The 26,157-nt window shown below is 45.8% G+C and overlaps 2 protein-coding genes across 2 annotated transcripts; one reads left to right on the top strand and one right to left on the bottom strand.

Moving 5' to 3' along the window:
* Positions 1-6,658: 6,658 nt before the first annotated feature.
* LOC137357455 (zona pellucida sperm-binding protein 3-like) lies at positions 6,659-10,695 on the bottom strand. The gene is made up of 11 exons (XM_068023800.1): positions 10,575-10,695; positions 10,308-10,360; positions 9,172-9,363; positions 8,110-8,225; positions 7,918-8,021; positions 7,649-7,826; positions 7,434-7,560; positions 7,267-7,355; positions 7,078-7,186; positions 6,859-6,991; positions 6,659-6,780 (listed from the first exon to the last, which is right to left on the bottom strand). The coding sequence occupies exons 1-11, from the start codon at positions 10,693-10,695 to the stop codon at positions 6,659-6,661; spliced, it is 1,344 nt and encodes a 447-aa protein (XP_067879901.1).
* Positions 10,696-15,045: 4,350 nt separating this feature from the next.
* LOC137357454 (histidine N-acetyltransferase-like) lies at positions 15,046-26,157 on the top strand. The gene is made up of 4 exons (XM_068023799.1): positions 15,046-15,210; positions 18,353-18,514; positions 24,334-24,546; positions 25,588-26,157. Exons 1-4 carry the CDS (start codon positions 15,046-15,048, stop codon positions 26,155-26,157), a joined length of 1,110 nt encoding a protein of 369 aa, XP_067879900.1.

The following is a 26,157-nucleotide window of genomic DNA, read 5'->3' as shown; positions in this document are numbered from 1 at the left end:
CTGGTTGTTGTGAATTGCATGAGAGTCTCTAATTCTGGAACATGAGATTATCAAATCAATAATTTGAAGTGATTTATGACTTTAACCTCTTATAGGGACCAAACCAAATCAGGAGTACATCCCTATGAATCTCCTTTAATCAAGTTCAAACCAGACAAATTCTCAGACACTTATTTGGGTCCAAAGAATTGTACTAGGTTTCCCTCAAGAAAAGAAAACCAACAGAGAATATTACCATCTTTCGGATAGCCTACTTTTAATAATTATGGCTAAGTCATAAATATCCCAGATATTGTCAGGGTCTGGGAACTCTCTTCAATACGTATCTCTCCACTTAAAGAGACACAGAGAGGGGGTTCTTTGCAGTTGTATACAGAATGTTACATGTGGCAATTTATTAAATTATTTAATAAATATATAAATGTTAACATGCAATACACGTCTAAGTGGATAAGTATATTACAATATTAAATATTACTAAAAGATGTAACACAATCTTATTTCTAACATAGAATCCAAAAGTTTAACCTTGCTAATGTTACAGCAAAATATCTTAGAATATCCCGAATTTCCATCAAAATTTAAAGTAAAAATTTTACCTTAAATTCCCCGTAGTTGAGAAGCATTTTTGAGGATTCAACATTTCTAATCTTTGCTTCAAACTTCTCATGTTTTTACTGTTTCTGAAGTGTCATCTGACTTTTAGCATATAGGCGTTACCTTCCTGTGTGTGTTTTCCTTGTTTTTTAAAATCCATATCTTTACCATCTCCACTTAATGTTTTACTGGAGTTCTCTTGCTCTTGAAGTTGTGAGCATTTATCTGGTCAAAATGTTTATAATTGTGTTTACCTGACCTCTTGTTCCTGTGAGTACTCTTGATTGCCTTTTTTATTGTAGTTTGAACTTCCCTTGTGGGTCAATCTGTCGACATTTACCAACACCATCAATTAGTTAAATTTATGGTTACCTGTTACTGATATGACGCAGGATATTTCAATGTGCAAGTTTATCTACCAAGTCCCTCGCAACAGAGGCACTGAAATGGATTCTCCAACTTAAAAGTTTGCAACAGGGACCTCGAAATTTCTAAGTCTACCTTCTTAAAGGGGAATGTCAGTGAGTCTTGAAACCCTAACCATTCACTCAATCTTTAATTCTAAGAGGTATAATATATTAAGTATGCCGAAAATATATCTACTCCAGCCTATTATCCCTGTATTCCATCAGAAATTGGCATTTTGGAATTTCTAAGCTATTTCACAGAGTCGACAATTTGTGTTGATTCTGATTGTTTAATTACCTTGATGCTTCTGGAATGTGTGACCAGAAGAAAAAGTTGGGGAGAGAGTGTGTGCGCGTGTGTGTGTGTGTGTGTGTGTGTGTGTGTGTAAGTGGATTGTGCTACAGAATTGGTCCACGGTGTGCTTGAAGTTTCTAAGTTTTCATAAAAGCTGCATGAAGCTGTGTGACACAGGCAGGTATTGATTGATAGTGTCTGCATTTGACTTCTTTTGAAATGCAAAGAAAATAACTATAGAATGGGTAAACCTAATGAGCATTAATGCTGTGGAGGTCGAGTGTCTGGAGTGTGCTAGGGATGGTTTTCTGGTGCAGTATGTTGTGGAACCGACTAGGGAACAGGCTATTTTACATCTAGTATATGTGATGAGAAAGGGCTAATTAATAATCTTGTTGTAAAAGAACCTTTAGGGATGAGTGACCATAATATTACATTATGTTTGAAAGTGAGGTAGTTCAATCTGAAGCCAGGGTGTTAAATTTGAACAAAGGGAATTTTGAAGAATAAGGGCCTAAGTGGCTGAGGTGGATTGGGAAAATACATGAATACACATGACAGTACATAGGCATTACAGACAGAGTCAGGAGAATTTATAATGGGGAATAGAGAAATGGCAGAGAAGCTAAATGATTACTTTGTGTCTGTCTTCACTGAGGAAGATACAAGAAATCTCCCGGAATTAGAGATCCAAGGGATTAGGGAGAATGAGGAATTGAAGGAAATTAGTATTAGTAAGCAGGTTGTATTGGAGAAATTAAGGGGCTGAAGGTTGATAAGTCCTCAGGACCTGATATTCTACATTCCAGAGTGTTGAAAGAGGTAGCTATTCAGATAGTGAATGCATTGGTGATCACCTTTCAAAATTCTATAGATTCTGGATTGGTTCCTGCAGATTGGAAGGTAGAAAATAAGAAGGAAGGGAGAGAGAAACAGGGAATTACAGACCTGTTGGGGAAATGCTATAATCTTTTCGAAAGGATGTGATAAAGGGACACCGGGAAATAATGATCTGATTGGGCATACTCAACATGGAGTTATGAATGGGAAATCATGTTTGACAAACCTCTTGGAGTTTTTTTGAGGATGTTACTAACAGAATTGATAAAGGGGAGTCGGTGGACGTAGTATACGAGGATAAGCAGAAGGCTTTTGATCAAGTCCCCCACAGGAGGTTGGTTAGTAAAATTAAAGCACATGGGATAGGAGGTAATATACTGGCTTGGATTAAGGATTGGTTAACAGGCAGAAAACAGAAAGTAGGAATAAATGGGGCATTCTCACGTTGGCAGGCTGTGACTAGTGGGGTGCCGCAGGGATCAGTGCTTGGGCCCCAGCTGTTTGCAATACATATCAATGATTTGGATGTGGGGACCAAATGTAGTATTTCCAAGTTCGCGGATGACACAAAACTAGGTGGGAATGTGTGTTGTGAGGAAGATGCAAAGCGGCTTCAAAGGGATTTGGACAGACTTAGTGAGTGGGCAAGAATGTGGCAGATGGAATAGAACGTGGGAATTGTATAGAACCTTGGTTAGACAGCACCTGGATATTATTACCATCGAGGGAGTGTAACAGAAATTCCCCACACTTTTTCCTGGCATGATGGGACTGTCCTATGAAGAGAGATTGGGGAAACTGAGCCTGTATTCTCTCGCATTTCAAAGAATGAGAGGTGATCTCATTAAGTATTTTGTAAGTTTCAAAGGGATAGACAGGGTAGATGCAGCTAGGATGTACGTATGGACCAGGGTTTCCCTCATGCTGCAGAGGTTACATGCCATCTACACTCTAACTTGTCCTGGGAGTGTTAGATGGGACAGAGTCGAGGGAGATTTACTCTCTAACCCCACGCTCACATCTAACTACAAAGACCATTCAGCTGCTTCTGCTACTTCCTAACAACATGTTTGGCCTGCTGGGCTAAAGGATCACCTGACACCCTGCCCTAAAATGTATCTTCCTCTATCTTCCCTCAGTGCCACTCCAAGCTCATCTTGTCTGACACCCCACCTCATCTTCTCAACCCTATTCCCACTAAACTGCAAACCACCCAATTTCCCTTCTCGGCCCCTAAATTAGCTGATACTTGCTTCTCATTTGTTCCACTCCCCTTCACATCTGCCATCATTACCCCCCCCTTCTCAAGCAAGCTGACCCCTCTGTCCTTGTAATCTACCTCTCTCTCCATCACCAACATCCTTGAACATGACACCTCCCATATTGAGTTCCAGACAAATGGGACCCCCATGTTTGTCATCACTCCAATTAGCAGTACGGCGATCGCAACACCAGAATGGCTCATCAAAAACATAATGGAATGTTGCAACCGTGATAAACTATCCCTCCGTCATTCCTGACCTAGCTGCAGTCTGCCAGGAGCAACCACAACCTGCTTCTCCAATTCCTCTCCCTCATTGGGCAGCTGCTTTAAAGTCACCTGCTTCTATTCTTAGCAATCCAGTCCGAGCCATAGGAACATCTACTCGTGCTACTCCAGAAACACTTTCCAGTGTGGCACAAGGTTCGATCAGCTCCCTCTTATTTATTGGCATGCTGCCCCTTGGTGATCTAAAGACAGTCAGTTTCCACATATATGTTGATAACATCCAGTTCTACCTCACCACCTCAAGTCTCGTTCCAGGCTGATACCAGTGATTAGATACATTAAATGAGTCAATTAAGAGGATCCAGTGACAAATGAGCTACCAGATACAAGTATCATTGCTTTATTGATCATTTGACAATGATCAGAGTTTGCTCGCGTTTCCTGCACAGCATGATGGTGCAGCAGGCAACGGAAGACCTTGAGGATGGAGTTTACGTTCACTGCCGGACTGATGGAGACCTTTCCAACCTCAGGCGTCTTCAGACTCACACAAAGGTACAGGAAAAACTCATCTGTGAACTTCTTTACGCCGATGACTTGCTCTCCTGGCCCCCAGTCAGTCAGACCTGCAACACAAAACACATGTTTCCAAGCAGTGTGGAATTCAGACACAAACAGATCATCCATGATCTTATTGATGGCGGAGCAGGCTCGAGGGGCTGAATGGCCTGCTTCTGCTCCTAATTCATAGGTTCGTAGGAGGTCGTGGAATCGGAAGGGAAAGCGGGACGGGGAATGCCTGTCGCCGTTCCCGACTCCATCTGGTTCAACCGGGGGTGGGGGATGGTGGAGGATGGCATTCCTGCCCTGAGCCCCAATGGCCGATGGGTTGGAGTCCCTCCAGCACGTGGGAAGTCTACCCAGTAAAAGCTGTCGTCCTCCATGTGGGCTTGGGTTATGGGGAAGCCCTCCTGATCGGGCACCCTGTGGCCCATGGAGGGGACACCTGGTGGAGGGCTGCCCCCACTGAAACACCCTCCACTCTGCCCTTGCCAACAACCCCCTTACCACCCTGCCTGACTGGCCCCGGTCAGCCTGACCCCACTTCCCTGGGTTCTGGGACCTGTTCCATCTTGTTGCTCCTGGCCGGGTGCAGTCCCAGCAGTGACCACTCATCCCAGTGTCACCACTGTGGCTGGTGAGCTGCTGGCCCTCCAAAAACTACCACTAGGTGGCAGTGCTGTGGCACATGCGCAAATGCCTCTAAAACGTCATGGACTGCGACTTCTGGATGCCAGGACTAAAGATGGTGCCGCTCAAATAGTCAGAGACAACCTGACAAACACACGTCACAACACAATGGCTGAGTAAGAGATAACTCCTGAATAATCTATTAAGTTTAGCTCCCTTTAACACCCCACATTAAGTTTTTTTTTTTTTTTAAATTCTTTCACGGGATGTGGGTGTCATAGGCCAGGCCAGCATTTATTACCCATCCCCAATCGCCCTTGCACTGAGTGTTAGAGTTAACCACATTGCTGTGGATCTGGAGTCACATGCAGGCCAGACCAGGTAAGGACAGCAGATTTCCTTCCCTATAAAAAAAAAGGGAATTAGTGAACCAGATGGGTTTTTAAACAGACAATGGTTTCATGGCCATCATTAGACTAGCTTTTTAATTCCAGATTTATTAATTGAATTCAAATTCCACCTTCTGCTGTGGTGGGATTTGAAGCCATGTCCCCAGAGAAATACCCTGGGTCTCCAGGTTACTAATCCAGTGATATGCCACTAGGCCACCACCTCCCCATAATGTCTATCTATCCTATCAAACCCTAACATTTAACAGGCCCTTGATTAGGTCATTCTTCCAATCATCTTCACAGGTTTGTGCAACTAGCCCTCAACTTAACCCTGGTCAACCTGTGCTACAACCCAACCAAATCCAGCAGTATCCTTCCCAGATGTAGTGCCCAAAATTTTTAGTACTCCAAAACATTGGAGTTTGGACAAAGTACACAGCAACTGAACCATCAGCCATTCCACTTTGTGACAAGCCTATAGTTCAGCAAAATGTTTGCTATAGTTTATTAAAATAAAGGACTTGGACCTTCAAATCTCATTGGTGAGAATTTGACTTAAATTTTTAATCTTCAGACTTGAGTGAAGAATTTCAGTCAGCTGCAGTTGTCACTCTGCCCATCCACTCAGTGCCCCTTTTGGAACTTCCTGCTCTCATTGGCACAGGAGATCACCTGCAAACTTGGATATAACACATCAAGATTCCTTCATGTAACAGTAGCCAGTACAGACTGTAGAACCCGAGGGATCACCACTGGTCACATCCCAGTCAATATAAACACTTAGTATCTCCCAAAACCACATCCAAGTGGAAAAGGCTGCCTCAGTCTTACAGGGAACCTTTGAGGTCCACAGACAACATGCCAAACAACTCACTTGGTAGTAACTTCAAAATCCAATTAGTCTTCGACAGTTAGAGAACTTGACCAAGCAACTCATAGCTAAACTGCTCATCCTCCCCAATGCTTGTAGCTTCCCACAAGTGACAGTCAGTCGAATGCCCATATGAAAAAAAAACCTAAGCTGTCAATGAAAGCCAAAAGGAAACTAACAACCAGCCTCAACTCTGCACAGCAATGCCCTTAGGTTGTAGAAAACCACAGGGATATGGGACATTGACATGAACTCAGGTGGAGAGGATACATCCATGGACCTCAGAATGTTCACCTTTATTGGCCAACCAGACAGCTCCTCTAACTGGTGGATAAATCTCAGCAACATGGGACTGAGATGCAGCTGAATAGATAAATCAGCTCAGATCGGATTCATTTCACTAATCCTTCTGATAGGTCAGGCTGCAACTTGACAAGTCCAAACCCGAAATAGGTTCGGGAGAAATTGGTCTATTTCACAATTAGAAGAATGCTCTAGTATCACTAAACTGGGCTGTTGTTCATTGGGCTGACACGAAATAAATAGAAAAAGATACAAGTATCATTGCTTTATTGATCATTGGAGAACTGGAGTTTGCTTGCGTTTTCTGTACAGGAACAAAGCAATCAATGAAGCAGAGATCAGACAGACAGCTGTCACAGTCAGGGCCACAATCAGGACCACCTCAGACTCCACACCTACAAAGCAATGAGATACCAATGGTTAGTGAAGGAAACACTGAAGGGAAAATGGAAACTAGCAGTCAGCCAACTCACCACCTGGAGACCTCGCCTGCAGCCTTCGCTCAACCTCATTCAAGGACTCCGTTGCCAGGTCAGTCACCTCAGTATCCAGAATGAGCAGGGGTCCAAGTGAGGCCTCACCCTCCCACTTCAATCCAGCTTCACTCTCTGCAATATCAAACATGCCAGTTAGAGGGGGTAAAGGGAGACCTCCCACATCTAGAGGATCAATGTCCTACCAGCTTCAGGTACAAGATCCCTCCTTCCTCTGGAAGGAAATCGGAACTCCCTTGTGGCACCACAGTTACCCACATGGCAACAGGCACAAATGTCATTGTTGGATTGCTCCAATGGGGTCCAGCTAAACAAGAGAAAGTTGCTCAACCAGGTTGTCCATCACCTTTTCATACAACATCCCTCAGGAGAGAAAAGGGAACTTACACATTCTGCATCTTCTGGAAAGTACAAGCTTTGTTCATGGAATCTCTCTGATCCACTGCAGCAACTTTCAGGTGACAGGTGATGAAAATCTGAGGGATAAATTTCAACACAAGTCATTTAGTGACTCCCTCCAAACATGGAGGGCCCAATGATCAGATTCCTCTTACCAAGGAACGGTCATCTCCAAAGAAGCGGAAAGCATCCAGGTCAAACCGGAGCTTGTCCAGCTCACGCTCGTCTCTTGGCAACACGAAGGTTGAAAAGGAGTCCTCAGCTTTGCTGTCCAGGAGGCAACTGGAGAAAGATTCAAAAAAGGGACATGAATTGAATCAAGTGAAGCCATTGAGATGGGACCAACTGGAGAAAGCAGAGAGCTCCTTACCCATTATAGTCAATGATGCTGTATCTCGGGGTGGAATCCTTGTCTGGGCTCAATGTAGCTACACAGTGGTCAATGTAGAGCTTCAGGGGCATGTGGTTGGTCGTTAAAACAGAGGCCTCAATGTGAATGAGGTCACCCAGGTAGTAGACAGTCGAGGTGCGCTCTGTAAGCCAGTCATCTGAAGTACAAGAGGACAAGGGTTGGAGACAGTGGGTACAACTCCCAGTGGGTGAGTACAGGAAATCACTCCCCATCCACCCATCACATACCATTCATTAGGCGCAGAGAGAATGACAGATGCCCTTCTCCAGACTTGGTGGAGCTGAATGGGATCCAGGTGGGCTTGATGGGGTTACTGCTCACATTCCCCTTCCTGGAAGGACAGGAGAGTCATTTTAGGACAACTTCAGAGAACTTGCATTGGACTGAAAATTCATTAATAAAAATCACTCATCTATTACCTAAAATAATGACACTCGATGGGAACGACAGCTCCATTTGTTCTCACAATGACAGATCCATGATACTGGGGGGTGTGGTTCAGGTGGGTGGTGTAGACCAGGAAATCTCCAGCCATCTGAAAGACATCATATTGAAGCAGGGAGATCAGACCAAAAAAGGAAAATACTCTGTACAGGAGTTAAGAATGAAGTGATCCTAACAAAACAGTTCTTAGTGGGCTTGACAGGGTAGTGCTGAGTCAGTTCCCCAACTGACTAGTAAAATTAAGAAGTGTAGACTCAGATACAGGGTCACTTGCAGTTGACATGATTAAAAAAAGCTTCATTCAAAAAACCATGAATCTTTGGAATTCTCTACCCGAGACAGACAAATCCTCATGGATGATATTCAAGATGGATGGATATCTTTTTGGGCATAAAGTGAATCAGAATGAGATGAGGACATGGAATTTGAGGAGAGGTTTAAGCACAATCTTAAAAGCAGCTAGAGGGGCTGTACAGCATGTTGCTCTGGAGAATTAACACAAGTAAAAAAGGAGAGACTGTGAGCACACGAACTAAACAAAATAAAAGTGAAGCTGTCCTTTTGGGCCATTCCCTTAACAGCCACAAGTTACAGCAATTTAGAGCCCTGAAATAAACCAGTCTTGAAGCAGGGCTGCACGTAATCCAGTTACAGGGAAAGCAGGAAATGTGGCATCAAATCTAATTTTTCATTCAGTTCATTGAAGAGTCAACCAGATTAAATAAAACTGGACTGAAACTGAAGATTCAAGTTGAGTTTAATGAAGGGCAGTAGAACTGAAAAGACTCATTAATGAGGATAAGAAAAACAGGAAAGCTTGAAGAGACCAAAGAGAAGGTTCAAAACCAATTGGGCTGATAATACAAGGTGGGAAAGAAGGAGAGACTGGATAAAACAAAGTACAATACACAACTAACAAGATTGAAGTTTGATAATGCAGGAGACGGACATCTCAATGACATTTCACAATGTATTGGAATGAAGAGTTAGCAACAATCTATACACCCAGCTTAGAGCAAGAGTCAAGGACTCATTACCTGTAATCTGCTGCCACACTCATGGAGCCCATAGTCAAAGAGGACAGTGTGGTTCTGAGAGTAGATCCTGGTTGGCCGACAACCTGCTGTCCCCAGGGTCAGGTCAGCAGCTTTAATCAGGTGCCTGGTTCCAAATAAATCCATCTGGACCCTGACCAGCAGGTTCTGCTCTCCACACTGCACCATCACAGTCTGCAGTGGAGACACACTTCGACCCTCAGACACACGGAAATGGGAACCAAAGGGAGGCCCAGTTGGAGGGACTCTCTGAGGCACAGGGGTGGCTTTTACTATTGTCCATGGAAACCTCTGGTCTCGAAACTGTTGCCAAGTATCAGAGCAACAGACAACTCCAAATAACACCAGCACTGGGAACAAACCCCTCATTACAAAATCCCCCATGATACCAAACAACTCAACCATCCCTTCACCCACCAACCAACTCCTTTTATACACACAAACTGCAGTCACCTGACACCAATGATCCCAGAAGCAGCAACATTGAACCAATTAACCAGCCCCAATCTCCACAATTTACACCCAATGGCAGAACCCATGGATTCATTGCCAGGCGGGCCTATTTTATTTAGACCAATAGGAGTGACTCTGAGTTTCCCCATGTCACCTGACACAAATCAGCTCCACGATTGCTCATTTTGACGGAAACTATTCAAACAATAATCTAGAATTATCTGGCCAATGTCAGATTCCTGATTGTGGGATCTTGCTGTGCACAAATTGGCTGCCATGTTTCCTCCATTACAACAGCGACTACACTTCAAAAGTTGTTTTATTGGCTATGAAGCGCTTTGGGATGTCCTGTGCTCGTGAAAGGTGCTATATGAATGCAAGACTTTCTTTTTTTCAAACAACTCTCTGGTGAAGCCTCAGTTGGAGCATTGAGTCCAATTCTGGGCACCGTACTTTAGGAAAGATGTCAAAGCATTGGAGAGGGGTCAGAGTTTCAGGATGATACCAGGAATGAGGGAATCAGTAATGTGGAGAGACTGGAGAAGCTGGGATTGGTCTCCTTGGAGCAGAGAAGGTTAAGGGGAGATTTAAATCGAGGTGTTCAACATCATGAGGGGCTTTGTTGGAGAAACCGCTCCCTCTGGGAAGTGGGGGGGTCATGTTGCCTGGATGGACGACAGTCGCCTGCCCAAGATCATGGTATACGGGAAGCTGACCACTGATAAAAGGAACAGAGGGGCCCCATGCAAATGTTTCAAGGACTCCCTGAAGAAGTCCCTCTCTCTGTGCCACATCGACCATCGCCAGTGGGAAGTGCAGACCATAGATCGTGATGCCTGGAGATGCTACATCAAGAGGGCTACAGACACCTCTGAGACTGAGCGAAGAACCAGCATGAAAGAGAAAAGGAGGAGAAGGATAGATCCAATTACCCCCAGCAGCCACTACACCTTCACTTGTACCCACTGTGGGAGAATCTGCTGATGACGGAAAGGCCTGACCAACCACCAGCTTGCCTGCAACCGGTGGGTACAACCTTCCCAAAATCTTCATCAGCGAGGAAATGCCAAGAGGAATGGGAGCAATTCCCTTGCAGTGTAATGAAAGGAATTAAATTGACACATTGTGTGGGATCACATATTGAAGCTAATGATGAGGAATTATTTCATTAGAACTGAACTGAGCTTGTTACAGGATAAACTCGTTTCCCAACTACATTGCTGTTATCAGAACAGTTAATCAGGAATAACAAGTTACTTTGCATTTTTTCTCAAATGGCAGCTTCACATTGCCCGCTGGTAAGATTCTCTCAGTTATTCTGTCTCACTCACTGCCAAGCTTTTCTGTCCAGCTGCCAAGTCTGACGAATCCTAATCTATTCCCTCAGGTATTTTTTACCAGCCCTTCCTACAGTTTCAAACTCTGCTCTGAGATATAACTGGCTCGACTGCAGGCTCTGAAAGGGGTGTCGAGTGCTGTTTGCTGGTCTGTTCCAAATATCATTGAATCTAATTCAAATTAACCAGCACATCGATCGCAGGGAGCTGTGTTTGTTGGATCAGTATTCGACACGACAGAGAAAGATTCGAGAATATGGAGCGCTGTCTCTCAGCTTCCTACAGGTAATTGTTTTATTGGGTACCAGACACCAGGTAGATTCTGTAACACAGACAGTAAAGGGGAAATCGTTGCCTCTGTGTATTCTCTTTCTCTGTAAGCCATCTTTCTCTCTCACGCTGCTGATCCTATCTCCCAGTTTGTCCGTTTGATTTCTCCTTATGAATAAACCTCTCTCACTTTTTCTCAATGTCCTTTCTATCCTGCCCTTATCCCTCTCTTTCTCCACACTAACACCTCGATATTTGAGGGTTAATGCAATGTTGAACTCCATAGATCAGAACAGCAAGAAATTGCAATCAAACTCTGGTCAGATCACAGCTTGAGGACTACGTTCAGTTCTGGTCAATGAAACACCAGTGAGGCATTCAAACACCGGAGGCAGTGAGGAGAAGAGACACAAGACTGATCCCCAGGCAGTAGGGTCTGAGTTATGAGGAAAGATTGGAGTGACTTGGGCGTTTGAGCTACCTGAGCAGTGATCTTATTGTGATATATAAGATAGTGAACAATATGGAAACGGTTAAACAAACGACACAGGTTTGGATAGTAAAAGGTAACTTTGGGAATGATATCAGGAATGATAAACAGGGAGTGGCCAATACTTAGTTGGGACTTCTGAACAGAATGATAGAGGTGAAGACCCTGGAATCATTGACGTATTGAATGGGTTGTGTTCTGGTAAACAAAGTGTTGACATTATCGGTAGTGGTTGGGGCCGCTTCTCTTCACGATGATCTAAATGAGCCAAGGTGCTTCACAGGAGTGTTGTAAAGGAACATACCACACCGAGCCATATAAAGAGATATTAGGACAGGTGACTGAAAGCTTGGTCTAAGAGCGATGTTTAAGGAGTGACTTAAAGGAGGAAAGGAAGGTAGTGAGGCGGAGAGGGTTAGGGAGAGGATTCCAGAGATTAGGACCTCGGCAGCTGAAGGCACCGACACCAACGGTGGAGCGATTACAGTCAGGAATGGTGGAGAGGCCAGAATTGGAAGAGTGTTGTTATCTCAGAGGATCTTGAAGCTGAAGCAGATTACAGAGATAGGGAGGGGCGAGGCTGTGGAGGGTTTTGAAAACAAGGATGAGAATTTTCAAATCGAGTTGTTGCTAAACTGGGAGCCGAAGTAGATCAGTGAGCACAGGGATGAAGTGTGAATGGGAGTCGGTGCGAGTTCGGAGCTGAAGTTTACCGAGGGTAGAACAGGAAAGCGTTGGAATGGTCAAGTCTAGAGGCAATGAAGGCATGGATGAGGGTTTCAGTAGCAGATGAGCTGAGACAGTGGCGGAGTCAGTTGATGTTACAGTCTTAGTGATGGTACGGAGATGTGGTCGGAAGCTCATTTTGGGGTTAAATATGACACTGATGTTGTGAACAGTCTGGTTCAACCTCAGGCAGTTACTAGGGAGTTGGTAGCTAGGGAGAGGAGTTTATGGTGGGAACCGAGGACAATGGGTGGAATTTAAACTAGCTGACGGGAATGGGTAGTGAGGCGGTGGGAGGCTGACAAGTCCCTGCGTCCTGATGGGCTTCATCCGAGGGTCTTAAAAGAGGTGGCTAATGAGGTCATAGATGGGTTGGTGTTAATTTTTCAAAGTTTCGCTGGATTCTAGAAAGGTTCCACCAGACTGGAAAGTCGCGAATATAACCTCTGTTTTCAAGAAGGGGAGGAGGCAGAAAACAGGTAACTATAGGCCAGTTAGCTTGATGTCTGTCATGGGGAAGGTGTTAGAATGGATCATTAAGGAGACTATAGCTGGGCACTTTGAAAAACTCAAGGTAATCGGGAATAGTCAGCATGGCTTGTTAAAGGGAAATCATGTTTAACCAATTTATTGGAGTGCTTTGAAGGAGTAACATGTGCTGTGGACAAAGTGGAGCCCAGTGACACACTGTACTTGGATTTCCAGCAGGCATTTGACAAAGTGCCACATCACAGAATCACAGAATAATACAGCGCAGAAGAGGCCCTTCGGCCCTTCGGCCCATCGAGTCTGCACCGATGCATTAAAGACACTTGACCTGTCTACCTAATCCCATATGCCATCACTTGGCCCAAAGCCTCGAATGTTATGACATGCCAAGTGCTCATTCAGGTACTTTTTAAAGGATGTGAGGCAACCTGCCTCTACCACCCTCCCAGGCAGTGCATTCCAGACCGTCACCACCCTCTGGGTAAAAAAGTTCTTCCTCAAATCCCCCTTAAACCTCCTGCCCCTCACCTTAAACATGTGTCCCCTAGTAACTGACCCTTCAACTAAGGGGAACAGCTGCTCCCTATCCACCCTGTCCATGCCCCTCATAATCTTGTACACCTCAATCAGGTCACCCCTCAGTCTTCTCTGCTCCAGCGAAAACAACCCAAGCCGATCCAACCTCTCTTCATAGTAAATATTCCATCCCAGGCAACATCCTGGTGAATCGCCTCTGCACCCCCTCCAGTGCAATCACATCCTTCCTATAATGTGGCGACCAGAATTGCACACAGTACTCCAGCTGTGACCTTACCAAAGTTCTGTACAACTCCAACATGACCTTCCTGCTTTTGTAATCTATGCCTCGATTGATAAAGGCAAGTGTCCCATATGCCTTTTTCACCACCCTATTAACCTACCCTTCTGCCTTCAGAGATCTATGGACAAACACGCCAAGGTCCCTTTGTTCCTCGGAACTTCCCAGTGTCAGGCCATTCATTGAATACTTCCATGTCACATTACTCCTTCCAAAGTGTATCACCTCACACTTTTCAGGGTTAAATTCCATCTGCTACTTTTTTCCCCATTTTCTAACCCAAGACACTCAACCTCACTGTTAACCACTCGTCCAATCTTTGTGTCATCCGCGAACTTACTGATCCTACCCCCCACATAGTCATTTATATAAATGACATAGATGACTAACAGTCGGGGACCCAGCACAGATCCCTGTGGTAGGCCACTGGACACTGGCTTCCAGTCACTAAAACAACCGTCTGTCATCACTCTGTGTCTCCTACAGCTGAGCCAATTTTGAATCCACCTTATCAAGTTACCTTGTATCCCATGTGCATTTGCTCCCATGTGGGACCTTGTCAAAGGCTTTGCTGAAATCCATGTAAACTACGTCAACTGCACTACCCTCATCTACACACCTGGTCACATGCTCAAAAAAGTCAATCAAATTTGTGATGCATGACCTCCTTCTGACAAAGCCATGCTGACTATTCCTAACCAAATTTTGCCTCTCCTATTTCTATACTCGCTAGCACTGGGAGTAATCCAGAGATTACAACCCGAGAGGTTCTGCTTTTTAGTCCACTGCCTAACTCCCTGAATTCTTGATGCAAGACATCATCCCTCTTTCTACCTATGTCGTTGGTACCAACATGTACCATGACCTCTGCCTTATCACCCTCCCCCTTCAGGATGCCCTGCAGCCATTCAGTGACATCCCGGACCCTGGCACCAGGGAGGCAACACACCATCCTGGAGTCACGTTGACGGCCACAGTAGCGCCTATCTGTTCCCCTGACTATAGAATCCCCTATTACTATTGCTCTTCCTCTCTTTCCCCTTTCCTGTGCAGACAGGCTGCTTGTGGTGCCAGAAGCTTGGCTCGGTCCGCGTTCCCTGGAGGAACCAGCCTCATCAGCCTCCAAAATGGAATACCGATTTGCAAGCGGGACCCCAGGGGACTCCTGAACTCACTGCCTGATTCTCTTGGACTGCCTGGTGGTCACCCATTCCCTTCCTTCCTCAAGTCCCTTCAGCTGCGGTGTGACCACCTCTCTATACATGCTATCCACAATGCTCTCAGACTCGCGGATGCTCCACAGTGTTTCCAGCCGCCGTTCCAGCTCTGAAATCCGAGCTTCCAGGACCTGCAGCTGGACACACTTGCTGCACACATGCTGGTCCCGGGGACTGGAAATGTTCCCGGATTCCCACATGCAGCAAGAGGAGCAACCCACGGTTTTAAGCTCTCCTGCCTTGACTAAACCCTTTCAATTTAAAACTTTAGAAGACCATCATAGTAAAAAAAAATCATTCAACTAAGTCTTGCTAAAACAATGACTTACAATTCAATCCAGGTTGAAAAATACCCACCAGGACTTACTCACCAGTCAGCTGTGCTATGTGGAATCTCTCGGCTCCCCTCACACCCTTTGAGGACAGGTAGGAAATGAAAGGAGCTCCTCACTCCCTCCTCACCGAACTCCCTCAGTCACAAAACTCACACTTCAGCACTCTAATGCAACCCAAGTCAGCACTCCAGTGCAAAGTCAGTACTGTAAGATGGCCCACTTTTATACTGTCTGACTCGAGTCCCTGAAAACTGGTTTCAGCCAATTATCTAATGAACAAGGTGCAGCTGCAAGCAGAGCCTGAGTGAACTCTGTTTAAAGCTAGTCTAAAACTCACCTTCTCCAACCCAAACAGCAACTGTTAAGTTAATTTTCCACTTAAAAGTAACACTAGACTTTAGATACAACTAAACCTTGATTATCCTCAGTCACAAGACTCACACAGGCAGAGCAAGTCATAAAGAAGGCTCATGGAATGCTCTCCTTTATTATGATGTAAATGTGTTGCAGGGGGTTCAGAGGAGGTTCACTAGATTGATACCTGCAATGAGTGGGTTGTCTTCTGAGGAAAGGTTGGACAGACTGGGCTTGTTTTCACTGGAGTTTGGAAGAGTGAGGGGAGACTTGATTGAAGGATATAAGATCCTGAACGGTCTTGACAAGGTGGATGTGGAAAGGATGTTTCCTCATGTGGGTGAGTCCAGAGCTAGGGGGCACTGTTTTCAAATTAGGGGTCACCCTTTTAGAACAGAGAGGAGGAAAATTTTTTTCTCTCAGAGGGTTGTGCGACTGTGGAACTCCCTGCCTCAGGAGATGGTGGAGGCGGGGTCATTGAATATTGTTAGGTAAGGGAATCAAAGATAATCTGGTTAGATGGGAGTGTGGAATTCGAGACACAAACAGATCATCCATGATCTTATTGATGGCGGAGCAGGCTCGAGGGGCCGAATGGCCTGCTTCTGCTCCTAATTCGTAGGTTCGTAGGAGGCCGTAGAATCGGAAGGGAATGTGGGACGTGGAATGCCTGTCGCCGTTCCCGACTCCATCTAGTTCAATCGGGGGGGGGATGGTGGAGGACGGCATTCACGCCCTGAGCCCCAATGGCCGATGGGTTGGGGGTCCCTCCAGCACGTGGGAAGTCTACCCAGTAAAAGCTGTCGTCCTCCATGTGGGCTCGGGTTGTGGGAGTCCTGCTGATCGGGCACCCTGTGGCCCATGGAGGGGACACCCGGTGGAGAGAGCTGCCCCCACTGAAACACCCTCCACTCTGCCCTCACCAACAAGCCCCTTACAACCCAGCCTGACTGGCCCCGGTCAGCCTGACCCCACTTCCCTGGGTTCCGGGACCTGTTCCATCTTGTTGGTCCTGGCCGGGTGCAGTCCCAGCAGTGATCACTCTTCCCAGTGTCACCACTGCGACTGGTGAGGTGGCGGCCCTCCAATTGGCTGGCAGCTCCTGGATGCAGGATCTCTGCTCTGAAAGGAACGGGTGGCCAATGCCAGGCAGTTAATTGCCTGATGGGAATAGAGCCGTGTCGGGGCTCCAGGAATCATTTACGGTGGGGTTGCCCCCAGCTTTCCGGCCCACTGTCATGGCCACCGCCTCCGGCATTAAATTCAGCTCAATGGCTTCGGTCTTCCCAATATTTAGTTGGAGCAAATTTCTAGTCATCCAGTGTTGGATGTTGAACAAGCAGTCTGACAATTTAGAGACAGTGCAGGGGTCGAGAGAGGTGGTGGTGAGATGGACCTGGGTGTCGGTTTCCATGGAGAAACTGATGTTGCAATTTCAGATTACTACATTGAAAGTTCATTTTATTTGCCTCCATGCTCTGCCCTTCCACACATCTCACATCCAGCCCTCCTGTATCCAGGGCACTGACAGGTTTTGGGATCCACACTTACCGGAGAACACCAGGTACACGACTGATGGATCGGCCGGGTGTGAGGATGTGCCATACCAGGGGGGTAAGTTATATCAAGCTCCTTTCATTATGCTGGTCGTGCAGAGGTCTCACCAACTCAGACCTTGGTCCCCACCCCATCCCCTCTGGCACCTTCTCCTCCTTTTACTCTTTCACTTTGTTCCACCCCTATCACCTCTTCTTTAAAATCCACGTCCTCCACCATCCACCCAAACCTCACTCTGAGATCCCCTCACTCCGTCTCTCCCTCAGCCTCTGCACTAGGTGACTCCTCATCCTCAGTGATTTCAAACTATATCTCAACTGCCCGTACCCTCTCTCCTCTCATTTCACTCCCTCCCGATCCTCCCTTAACCTCTGCTTCCATATAAATTAATGACCCATCTCCATGGCCACCCCCTCGACCTTGCCGTCCCTCATAGTCTCTCGAATCCCTTCATCTCCATCACAGACAAAACCATTTCTGATCACTTCCTCGTATCACTCACCACTTGCAATCTCCCAACTCCATTCCAACATCAGTCATTGCGATATCCACCCTGGATGAAACTCTCCCACACTCCATTTACAGTGGCACTTTTAAACTCCCTATTGTCTAGCCTTTGGCCATCCATTCACTCTAATACTTCTGCAGCTGCCGATCTGCTCAATCACTCTCTCATTTCCATCATTGTCTCCCTGCACCTGGTCAAACTCTTTCTCTCTCTCACCGTGGTTCCTCCAGGTGTGACCCACATCTTCGCCCATCTCAAATCCAAGGGGAGCAGACTTCAATGTAACTGGCACACAATTGGTTTCTCCGTCCATCGCCAGGCCTGGGCTGGAAAATGTTAAGCATCTGTTCAGCTGCCACTGGCATATCACCCCTTCCCCATATATCAATGTTGCTTGATACGTGTTGTTGCTCTTCATGTTTGTTAACTCAATTACCATCTATAGACGCAGACATGAACTATCGAATCAAACGAAACTCTGCACTTGGTGCCTGAGTGACTGTCAGCCCCTGAGGCCTGGGATCATCGCATTCCGCCTGTAAATCAGAAGCCAAACCTCATGCTATATTCAGCTGTGATATTAATCTTTTTCTTTTATTTATGTGTCAAGTACTCAGAGTTAGACCTGGACTTTTCCCAGGCTACAGAAGAGGATTTTGAGCAGGTTCTCTCCCTCCTTGTCAACGAGACAGATTACTTGCCAAGCACCTACCACCACTGGCTCAAAGAGAGAAACCGAATGGTCATTTTAGCAAAACGGAACAGTCGAGTGGTGAGTTCCTTTTAGAATTTTGAAAATAATCCTGTTATAGATTATTAGATTACACTTTGCATCAATCCAGTTTAAATCACAATTTCACTTGTCTCCATTTAAAATAATTTACAACCAAAATCAGTGAAGCTGAAATCACTCTGTGATATCAGTAATAAACACATTAATATTGAGGGTAAAACTTTGTCTGTCAGTTACAGAGGAATTGGATCAAAACCGATCAAAGGATTCGTTGCTAGTTTGTCACAGTCGGGTACAACATCTGCACCTTTTGATCCAGTCTCCTCAAAAATGGAAGCCGATATAAATCTGGCTGCATCGTTCCTCGTTAATTGGCCTATATCGTATCTTGTTCTGCTCAGGACCATTTTCTTTAGATAGCCATCATCTCACTAATTGTTAGAGCCCAGAGATTGTTGCTGTGATCGTCGTGGAGGAATGGTGAAAGTGTCCGTGTGACATTGCTTCATTAATGAACTTCCCTCCATCATAAGGTGAGATGTTCGCTGATGATTGGACAATGTTTAGCACCATTCGTGTCTCCTCAGATAATGAAGCAGTCCGTGTCCCGATGCAGCAAGACCTGGACAATATCCAGGTTTGGGCTGATAAGTGACAAGTAACATTCGGGCCACACAAGTGCCAGCCAATGACATCTCAAACAAGAGAGAATCTAACCATCTCCCCTTGACATTCAATGGCAATACGGTTGTTGAATTCCCCCACTATCAACATCCCAGGGGTTACCATTGACCAGAAATTGAACTGGAGTAGCCATACAAATACCGTGGCTGCAAGAGCAGGTCAGAGGCTAGGAATCCTGCGGGAAGTAACTCACCTCCTGGCTCCCCAAAGCCTGTCCACCATCTACAAGGCACAAGTCAGGAGTGTGATGGAATACTCTCCACTTGCCTGGATGGGTGCAGCTCCAACAACACTCAAGAAGCTCGACACCATCCAGGACAAAGCAGTCCGCTTGATTGGCACCCCATCCACCACCTTCAACATTCACTCCCTCCTGCACCGATGCACAGTGGCAGCAGTGTGTACCATTTAGAAGAAGTTTCACATCCACTGCAAATTCCAAAACCGTGCCCTCTACCTGCAATTTTACGTCATTAATGGTATCAAAAACATCAGTTGTTCTTGTCCTGAATCCTGGGGAACACCACAGTATACCCCTCTCAAGTCTGAAAAACAGCCATTCACCACAAATCTCTGTTTTTGTTCAATTTTGTCCTGTTACGACCAGGTGAGAAAGATGTCTAGGGGTTTATCTCAGCCGTCACCTGGTCTTATTGTAACAAGGGTTTAATTTTAAACACACTGTGTTTTGAGCTCCCCCTTTGGTGAATCCTTGTTCACCACTTTCCAATTATAAGGCAAAGAAATGAGCATAAACAGGCTTTCTTAGGTTTAAAGAAGAAAAGCGAAATTTATTAAAACCTAAACTTAAACTCTAATTCGGTTAGCGACTACTGATACAAGGCGCGCCCGACACTGGCATGCATAAGCCGTACGCACATGCAAATAGAGACAGAAAAGAGCAGAAGAAAAATAAAGTGGAGAGGTTTGAGGCAATATCAGAAGAATTTCTTGTTCCTGTGCTTCGAGCTCACTGTCGTCCTTTTTATAGGTAGTTCTTGCTTGTTGGCAATTCTTGCTTTTCATTGGGGCCCAGTATTCTTCTTAAACCTTGTTCACTGTAGGAGACTTTTCTCTCTTGGGGTTCCTGTGTCTTCAATGGATTCCAAAGCTGGTGAGAAAGAGATGAGCAAACAGGAGCGAGGTCTTTTCAATCCAGGAGCAAGCAGCTTTCTGAGTTCAAATTCTCTGTGGCAAGTTCAAATTCAAAAAACTCCAAAAGCCAGTTAGTCATGTGACCAAACTGGTCTGACCACGTCTGTTTGTGTATTCGGCCATCTTAGCAGTTAACATGGAATGCTAACCTCTCCACCTTCAACGTCTGGTAATCAAAAGTCCATTATGGATTAAATTGAAGCAGGGAGTGGCCCCTTTTTGACTTTTCCAATTACAGTCTGTTACTATGCAAATGTCTGTCCAGTCAAGGGTCTGGTGGTTTTTTCTTAAACCAATTCTTTCTTTACTCCACTAACAGTTTAAAAATCAATGTGCATGTGGTGAAATATGTGTCTCATTCTTGGCAGGTGGGGGTCTGCATGACACCTCCACACCCAGGGGAATGAAATGTGATTTGAATAAAAACGGCACATTTCATTGAAAGGTTTGAGAGAAATATAAGATACAGAAAGAAAAACCATGCATTTCTCTCATTCACTTCCATTCATTCATCAATCTTAAAGCCGATTAGAATTGTCTTTTCTAGGTGCCAATGTTTCCTTTAACCTGCCCTCTTGGTCACTTTTTCCCCTTCTCTTTCCACACTTTTGCCAACCGTGTGCCTGCCTGTCCCCTTTTGTTCTCGGCGGGGGTCCCTTACAGTTCACCAGCCCTCTGCTGGAGGGTCCTCCTAACACTGGTACGGGACTTAGGGGTGCAGGTTTCACTGCAGCTTGCTGTTTCCCCTCAACCTGGCACATGACAACTCCTGCAGTACTCCACCACATCTTTGTGGTGTTCTGGCCAGTCAAACTGTTGTCTTATGCGGGCTTTGGTCTTTCGTATACCAGCATGTACAGCCACGGTAGTCTCTTGGGCCCTTCTTAATATTGCTCCCCGGTACCTCTGCAGCACCACTAACTGGTGGACTACGGTCCACTCCTTGCCCTCAGATCTGTGAGGAGAACTCAATTTCCTCACCATTACCTCATTCTTTAAATAGTAGCAATCAGGGACTCCCTCTGCTTCACTTTCAGACTGGGCAGTCTGTGCTAACTCTCGCAATACTGATTCAGCTCGCTAAGCCTCAGCTGGGGAAAATCCATTTAATTCATTCCCTCGGTCTCCTAACTTTCCAAAGAAAGTCTCGGACAGGCGAGCCTGGCCATCTGCCTGCAGCACCAATGCAGTCTCCTCTGGGGGATCTGGTTTGATCATGGCCTGACCCACTACACATTCAGGGAAACTGCAGGAGACCGTCTTCTGCCACCGCCCTGTCTCTCTGACCTCCTGCGGTCTTTCTTTCACTACTGGGGGCGCTAGCACCTTTGCCCCCTCCAGATTACCTCGGAGCAGGTCAACCCTGTCCACAGGCAAACTAGAGACAATCCCTATGGTCACTGGTCCCGAAACCAGGTCGCACTCCAGGTTTACCCAGTGTACAGGTACAGGTATACACTGCCCTCCAATATCACTCACCACCATTGTGATGTTCACTGCACTCTCTGGGGGAAAGGTCAGGCCTTTTCCCATGAAAAGGGATCTAGAGGCTCCTGTATCCCTGAGAATCACTATGGGCTTGCTTGCTCCACTCGAGGGGTATGGGGTTACTTCCCCTTCAGACATAAAACCCTGATAACCTTCAGGAACCTTATTACCTTTTCTTGCACTGGCCGCAGTAAGCTTCCTGGGTTGCACTCGTAATGCAGTTACAGCTTGTTCTGTGCCTTCCATCAGGATTCCGTCTTCACTGAGCGGGTGTGCCCTGTTTAACTCTACTGGTTTTCCCTTTAGTTTCCAGCAGTTAGCTTTAAAATGCCCTGCTTTATTACAATGGAAGCACGCAGGTCCTCTTGCTCATAGCACCTTCCTTTTTGGCTAGAGGAGGACCCCCCAATCCCCAGACCTGCCCGTGTCTCCTGCTTTCCTTTCTCTCCCAGGACTGCCTGGGCAGATATCACCTTCTCACCCTTTTTCCCTTTCGGATTTGTGGGGTGATTAGGAAAGGTTGTCCCCGGGAAAACCGACTTAAAAATTAAAGCAAACTCATCGTCCCGAATGGCTCCCTGAACCCACTGCTCTTCTACCTGGGTCTTTATTGTGAGTGGGAGAGATATTTGAAATTCCTCTAACAGAACTACTTCTCTGAGAGTCTCATAGCTGAGCTGTATTTTAAGAGCAACCAGCCACTGGTCAAAAGTCAGCTGCTTACTTCTTTCAAACTCCAGATAAGTTTGATTAACTTGCTTTTTGAGGGCTCTAAACTTTTGGTTGTAGGCTTCGGGTACTAATTCATATGTTCCGAGGAGAACTCTCATCTGGCAACAAGGAATAAACCTCATGGGCTTTTCCAGTTAGCTTGCTTTGTATTAAGAGAGACCAGGTCGCAGCTGGCCATTTTAGCTGCCTTGCCAGTTTCTCAAAAGACACAAAAAACGTTTCCAATCTTCCTCATTGAATTTTGGAATGAGTTGGGCGAGTTTTAACAATTTCGTACCCAGCTCTGAATTATGCTCCTGCATATTGACCATGCTTTCACTGGGGTTACTCTGTCGCCCCCTAGTTAACTCAAGCCACTTCAGCTCTCTTTCTTTGGATTCTTTCAGGCATATTCTTTCTCTGTCTCTCTCTCTCTCTCCTCTTTCTCTCTTTCCTTCTGCTGCCTTTCTTTCTCTCTCTCTTCTCTCCCTATTTCTTCCCTTTCCTTCTGGAAGGCTCTCTCTTTCTCCCTCTCCTGTCTCTCTCTCTCTATCTGTCTTTCCCTGTCTTCTAATTCAAGTTTCCTTTGATCCAATTGTATCTTTTCTAGCAGTACCCTGTCTGGGTCTGCTTCTAACACTGCTTCTGCTTCTTCAGATTCAAGGGGAAAATGGTTGGCCACTAGCCTTAGGAGTTCAGACTTCCGAGCCTTGCCACGTACAGTGATCCCACACTGCTCAGCTATTTTCCTCAACTCCTCCATAGACATAAGAAGGGGGTGGGACCCATCATGCTCTGAAATTATTGAATTCAATGTTCAGTCCGGCAGGCTGCAGTGTCTAATCGGTAAATGAGATGCTGTTCGTCGAGCTTGCGTTGATGTTCACTGGAATCCCAGGACAGAGATGTGAGCACGAGAGCTTATAATATTCATTATAAGCCCACTGACTCCCACAGCTACCTCGACTACACTTCACATCCTGCCTCCTGTAAGGACTCCATTCCATTCTCCCAGTTTCTCCGTCTCAGACGCATCTGCTCTGATGATGCTACCTTCCACGACAGTGCTTCTGATATGTCTTCCTTTTCCCTCAACTGAGGATTCCCCCTCACTGTGGTTGACAGGGCCCTCAACTGTGTCCGGCCCATTTCCTGTACCTCTACCCTCACCCCTTCCCTCCCTTCCAGAACCGCGACAGGGTTCCCCTTGTCCAGACTTTCCACTCCACCAGCCTCCAGATCAAAGGATCATCCTCCGCCACTTCTGCCACATCCAGTGTGATGCCACTACCAAATGTATCTTCCCCTCCCTTCCCCTGTCAGCATTCCGAAGGGATCGTTCCCTCCGTGACACCCTGGTCCACTCCTCCATTACCCCCCACCACCTCGTCCCCGTCCCACGTCACCTTCCCCTGCAATCGCAGGAGGTGTAATACCTGCCCATTTACCCCCTCTCTCCTCACTATCCAAGGCCCCAAACATTGAGAAAATTGAATGAAAACGTGGGAGGCTGGAGTGGGACGAATTGGAGAGCCGGCACAGGCCTGATGGGTAGAATGGCCTCCTTCTGTGCTGTTGGATTCTAGAATGTTCTCTCCGCACTCTGGATTTGTTTTTCTTTAAAACCAAATGGCAAAAGATCTGCAGATGATGGAAATCTGAAGCAAAGTCTTAGAAGTTTGGAGTGTTTCAGGTGAAACACCAATGTAAACCCATAGCATCAGGCAGAAAGAACAGGTCAGTCGCTCTGCTTTATACACTTGTGCTTCTGATACATGGACACCAGTGGGAATCCTCCCTGTCTTCCTCTCTATTTCCAGGTCGCTCTGGTTTCTGCTCACATCGTGGATGATGGACAGACAGCTGCAATGGAAGCATTAAATGTTCATCCTTCAGAAAGGGGCAAAGGAATTGGACGGCTGATTTACAAACACATTCTCCAGTGTGTAAGAGCGAGGTACCCGGAGGTGAAGAACCAGAGCGGTGTCACAGGGCAAGACATTTTCAAGGGATTTCATCCACGAGGCAAACAGGTGCGATTAACATGCAGCTAAACTCTCACATAGATTTGCATTGATTAGCATAATGATTTCACCTGGAATATTTTAACAAACCCCAGTAATAAACAAATTCTGTTATACTGGAAAATAGTTTCAGATGAGGTTTGACAGAAAAGGTTTGTCAGAAATGCATATTTTACAAGAAGGAGATAGTGAGAGATTCTCTGAATATTTTTACTATTAAACATTCCACTGGTGAATAATATAGAATCATCGAATGATAACAGCACAGAAGGAGGCCATTCAGCCCATCATGTCCGTGCAGGCTCTCTGCAAGAACAATTTAGTCCGTCCCACTCTCCCCTCCCTTTCCTCGTAGCCCTGCTGATATTTCCTCCATCACCCTCTCAGCTCCTGAATTCCAGATCGTAACCACTGGCTGTGTGTAAATAAAATAATTCCTCATGTTGCCTTTGGTTCTTTTGCCATTCACTTTAAATCATTGTCCTCTCGTTCTTGACCCCTCTGCCAATAGGAACAGTTTCTCCCAATCTACTCTGTCTAGATCCCTCATCATTTTGAACACCTCTATCAAATCTCCTCTCAACCTTCTCTTCTCGGAGGAGAACAGCCCCAGCTTCTCCAATCTATCCACGTAACTGAAGTTCCTCATCCCTGGAACCATTCTCGTGAATCTTTTCTGCATCCTCTCTAAAGCCTTCACATCCTTCCTAAATGTAGTGTCCAGAATTGGACACAATACTCCAGTTGAGTCCAAACTAATGTTTTTATAAAGATCCTTCATAACTTCCTTGTCTTTCGACTCAATGCTTCTATTTATAAAGCCCAGGATCCCATGTGCCTTATTACCCACTTTCAATGCTTTGTGTACACATAGCCCCCTGGTCCCTCTGTTCCTGAAGCCCCTTTAGAATTGTACCCTTTATTTTGTATTGCCTCTCCTCGTGCTCCTGACCAAAATGTATCACTTTGCATTAAATTTCATGTATTTAATATTTAATCCTCATCTCACATTTCATCACTAACCCTTTCCCCGATATCTTTTGTTTCCAGTCCTTGATTTCTCTTCGATTTCCATCAATAAATGTTCCCACTTTGAAGAGTGAGCTGATCAGTAACATGAAGAAAAGTGGGGCTGAATATTGGGAACCGATCTCCCTGCAACCAGATGAAGTGAGGTCGGTATTCCTGAACAGAACCGTAATTGACACAGTGCTGCCGGGCAGGAGAATCGTTCACAGAGGAGGCGTATTCAAACCACTGGAGAGCAACCTGGATATTTTACTGAAGCGGGATATCAGCTGGATAGCAGATAGAAAGGAGAACACACGTGCTGTGAGTTTGGGCACAGCTCCCTACAGAGATCCAATGGGAAACTATGTTTACAGAATAGACATGTTTGGGAAAGATTTATCAGCTGTGAAAAGTGTCTTCCTCTCTCAGCTGCAAAACCTGCCTCCTTTACAAGGCAATGTAATCTGCCTACTGCCTGTAAATCCATCGCTGTCCCCCCAGATGTGGGAATTCTGTACCAAGGAACTGGGGCTTCAGAAAGGGAAACAATATTGGAAAGATGAGTTTATAGCAGAGGGGGATATATTCCAAATTCTGACTAGATTTTAA

Source organism: Heterodontus francisci, chromosome 48 (assembly GCF_036365525.1).
Source record: "Heterodontus francisci isolate sHetFra1 chromosome 48, sHetFra1.hap1, whole genome shotgun sequence".
Classification (NCBI taxonomy): domain Eukaryota; kingdom Metazoa; phylum Chordata; class Chondrichthyes; order Heterodontiformes; family Heterodontidae; genus Heterodontus; species Heterodontus francisci.
Note: the sequence above shows the minus strand (reverse complement) of the source record. Positions and strands in the feature narration are given on the sequence as shown.

Excerpts from the sequence above, each read along its gene's own strand:
- LOC137357455 (XM_068023800.1), bottom strand. The coding sequence starts at position 10,695 with ATGAAGATTTTGGGAAGGTTGTACCCACCGGTTGCAGGCAAGCTGGTG. Across the intron at positions 7,356-7,433 it reads TTGGAGATGACCGTTCCTTG|ATTTTCATCACCTGTCACCT; the intron begins GTAAGAGGAATC and ends TTTATCCCTCAG. Across the intron at positions 7,187-7,266 it reads TTCCAGAAGATGCAGAATGT|CTGGACCCCATTGGAGCAAT; the intron begins GTAAGTTCCCTT and ends TCTCTTGTTTAG.
- LOC137357454 (XM_068023799.1), top strand. The coding sequence starts at position 15,046 with ATGCTCTCAGACTCGCGGATGCTCCACAGTGTTTCCAGCCGCCGTTCC. Across the intron at positions 18,515-24,333 it reads CAAAACGGAACAGTCGAGTG|GTCGCTCTGGTTTCTGCTCA; the intron begins GTGAGTTCCTTT and ends CTCTATTTCCAG. Across the intron at positions 24,547-25,587 it reads TTCATCCACGAGGCAAACAG|TCCTTGATTTCTCTTCGATT; the intron begins GTGCGATTAACA and ends TTTTGTTTCCAG.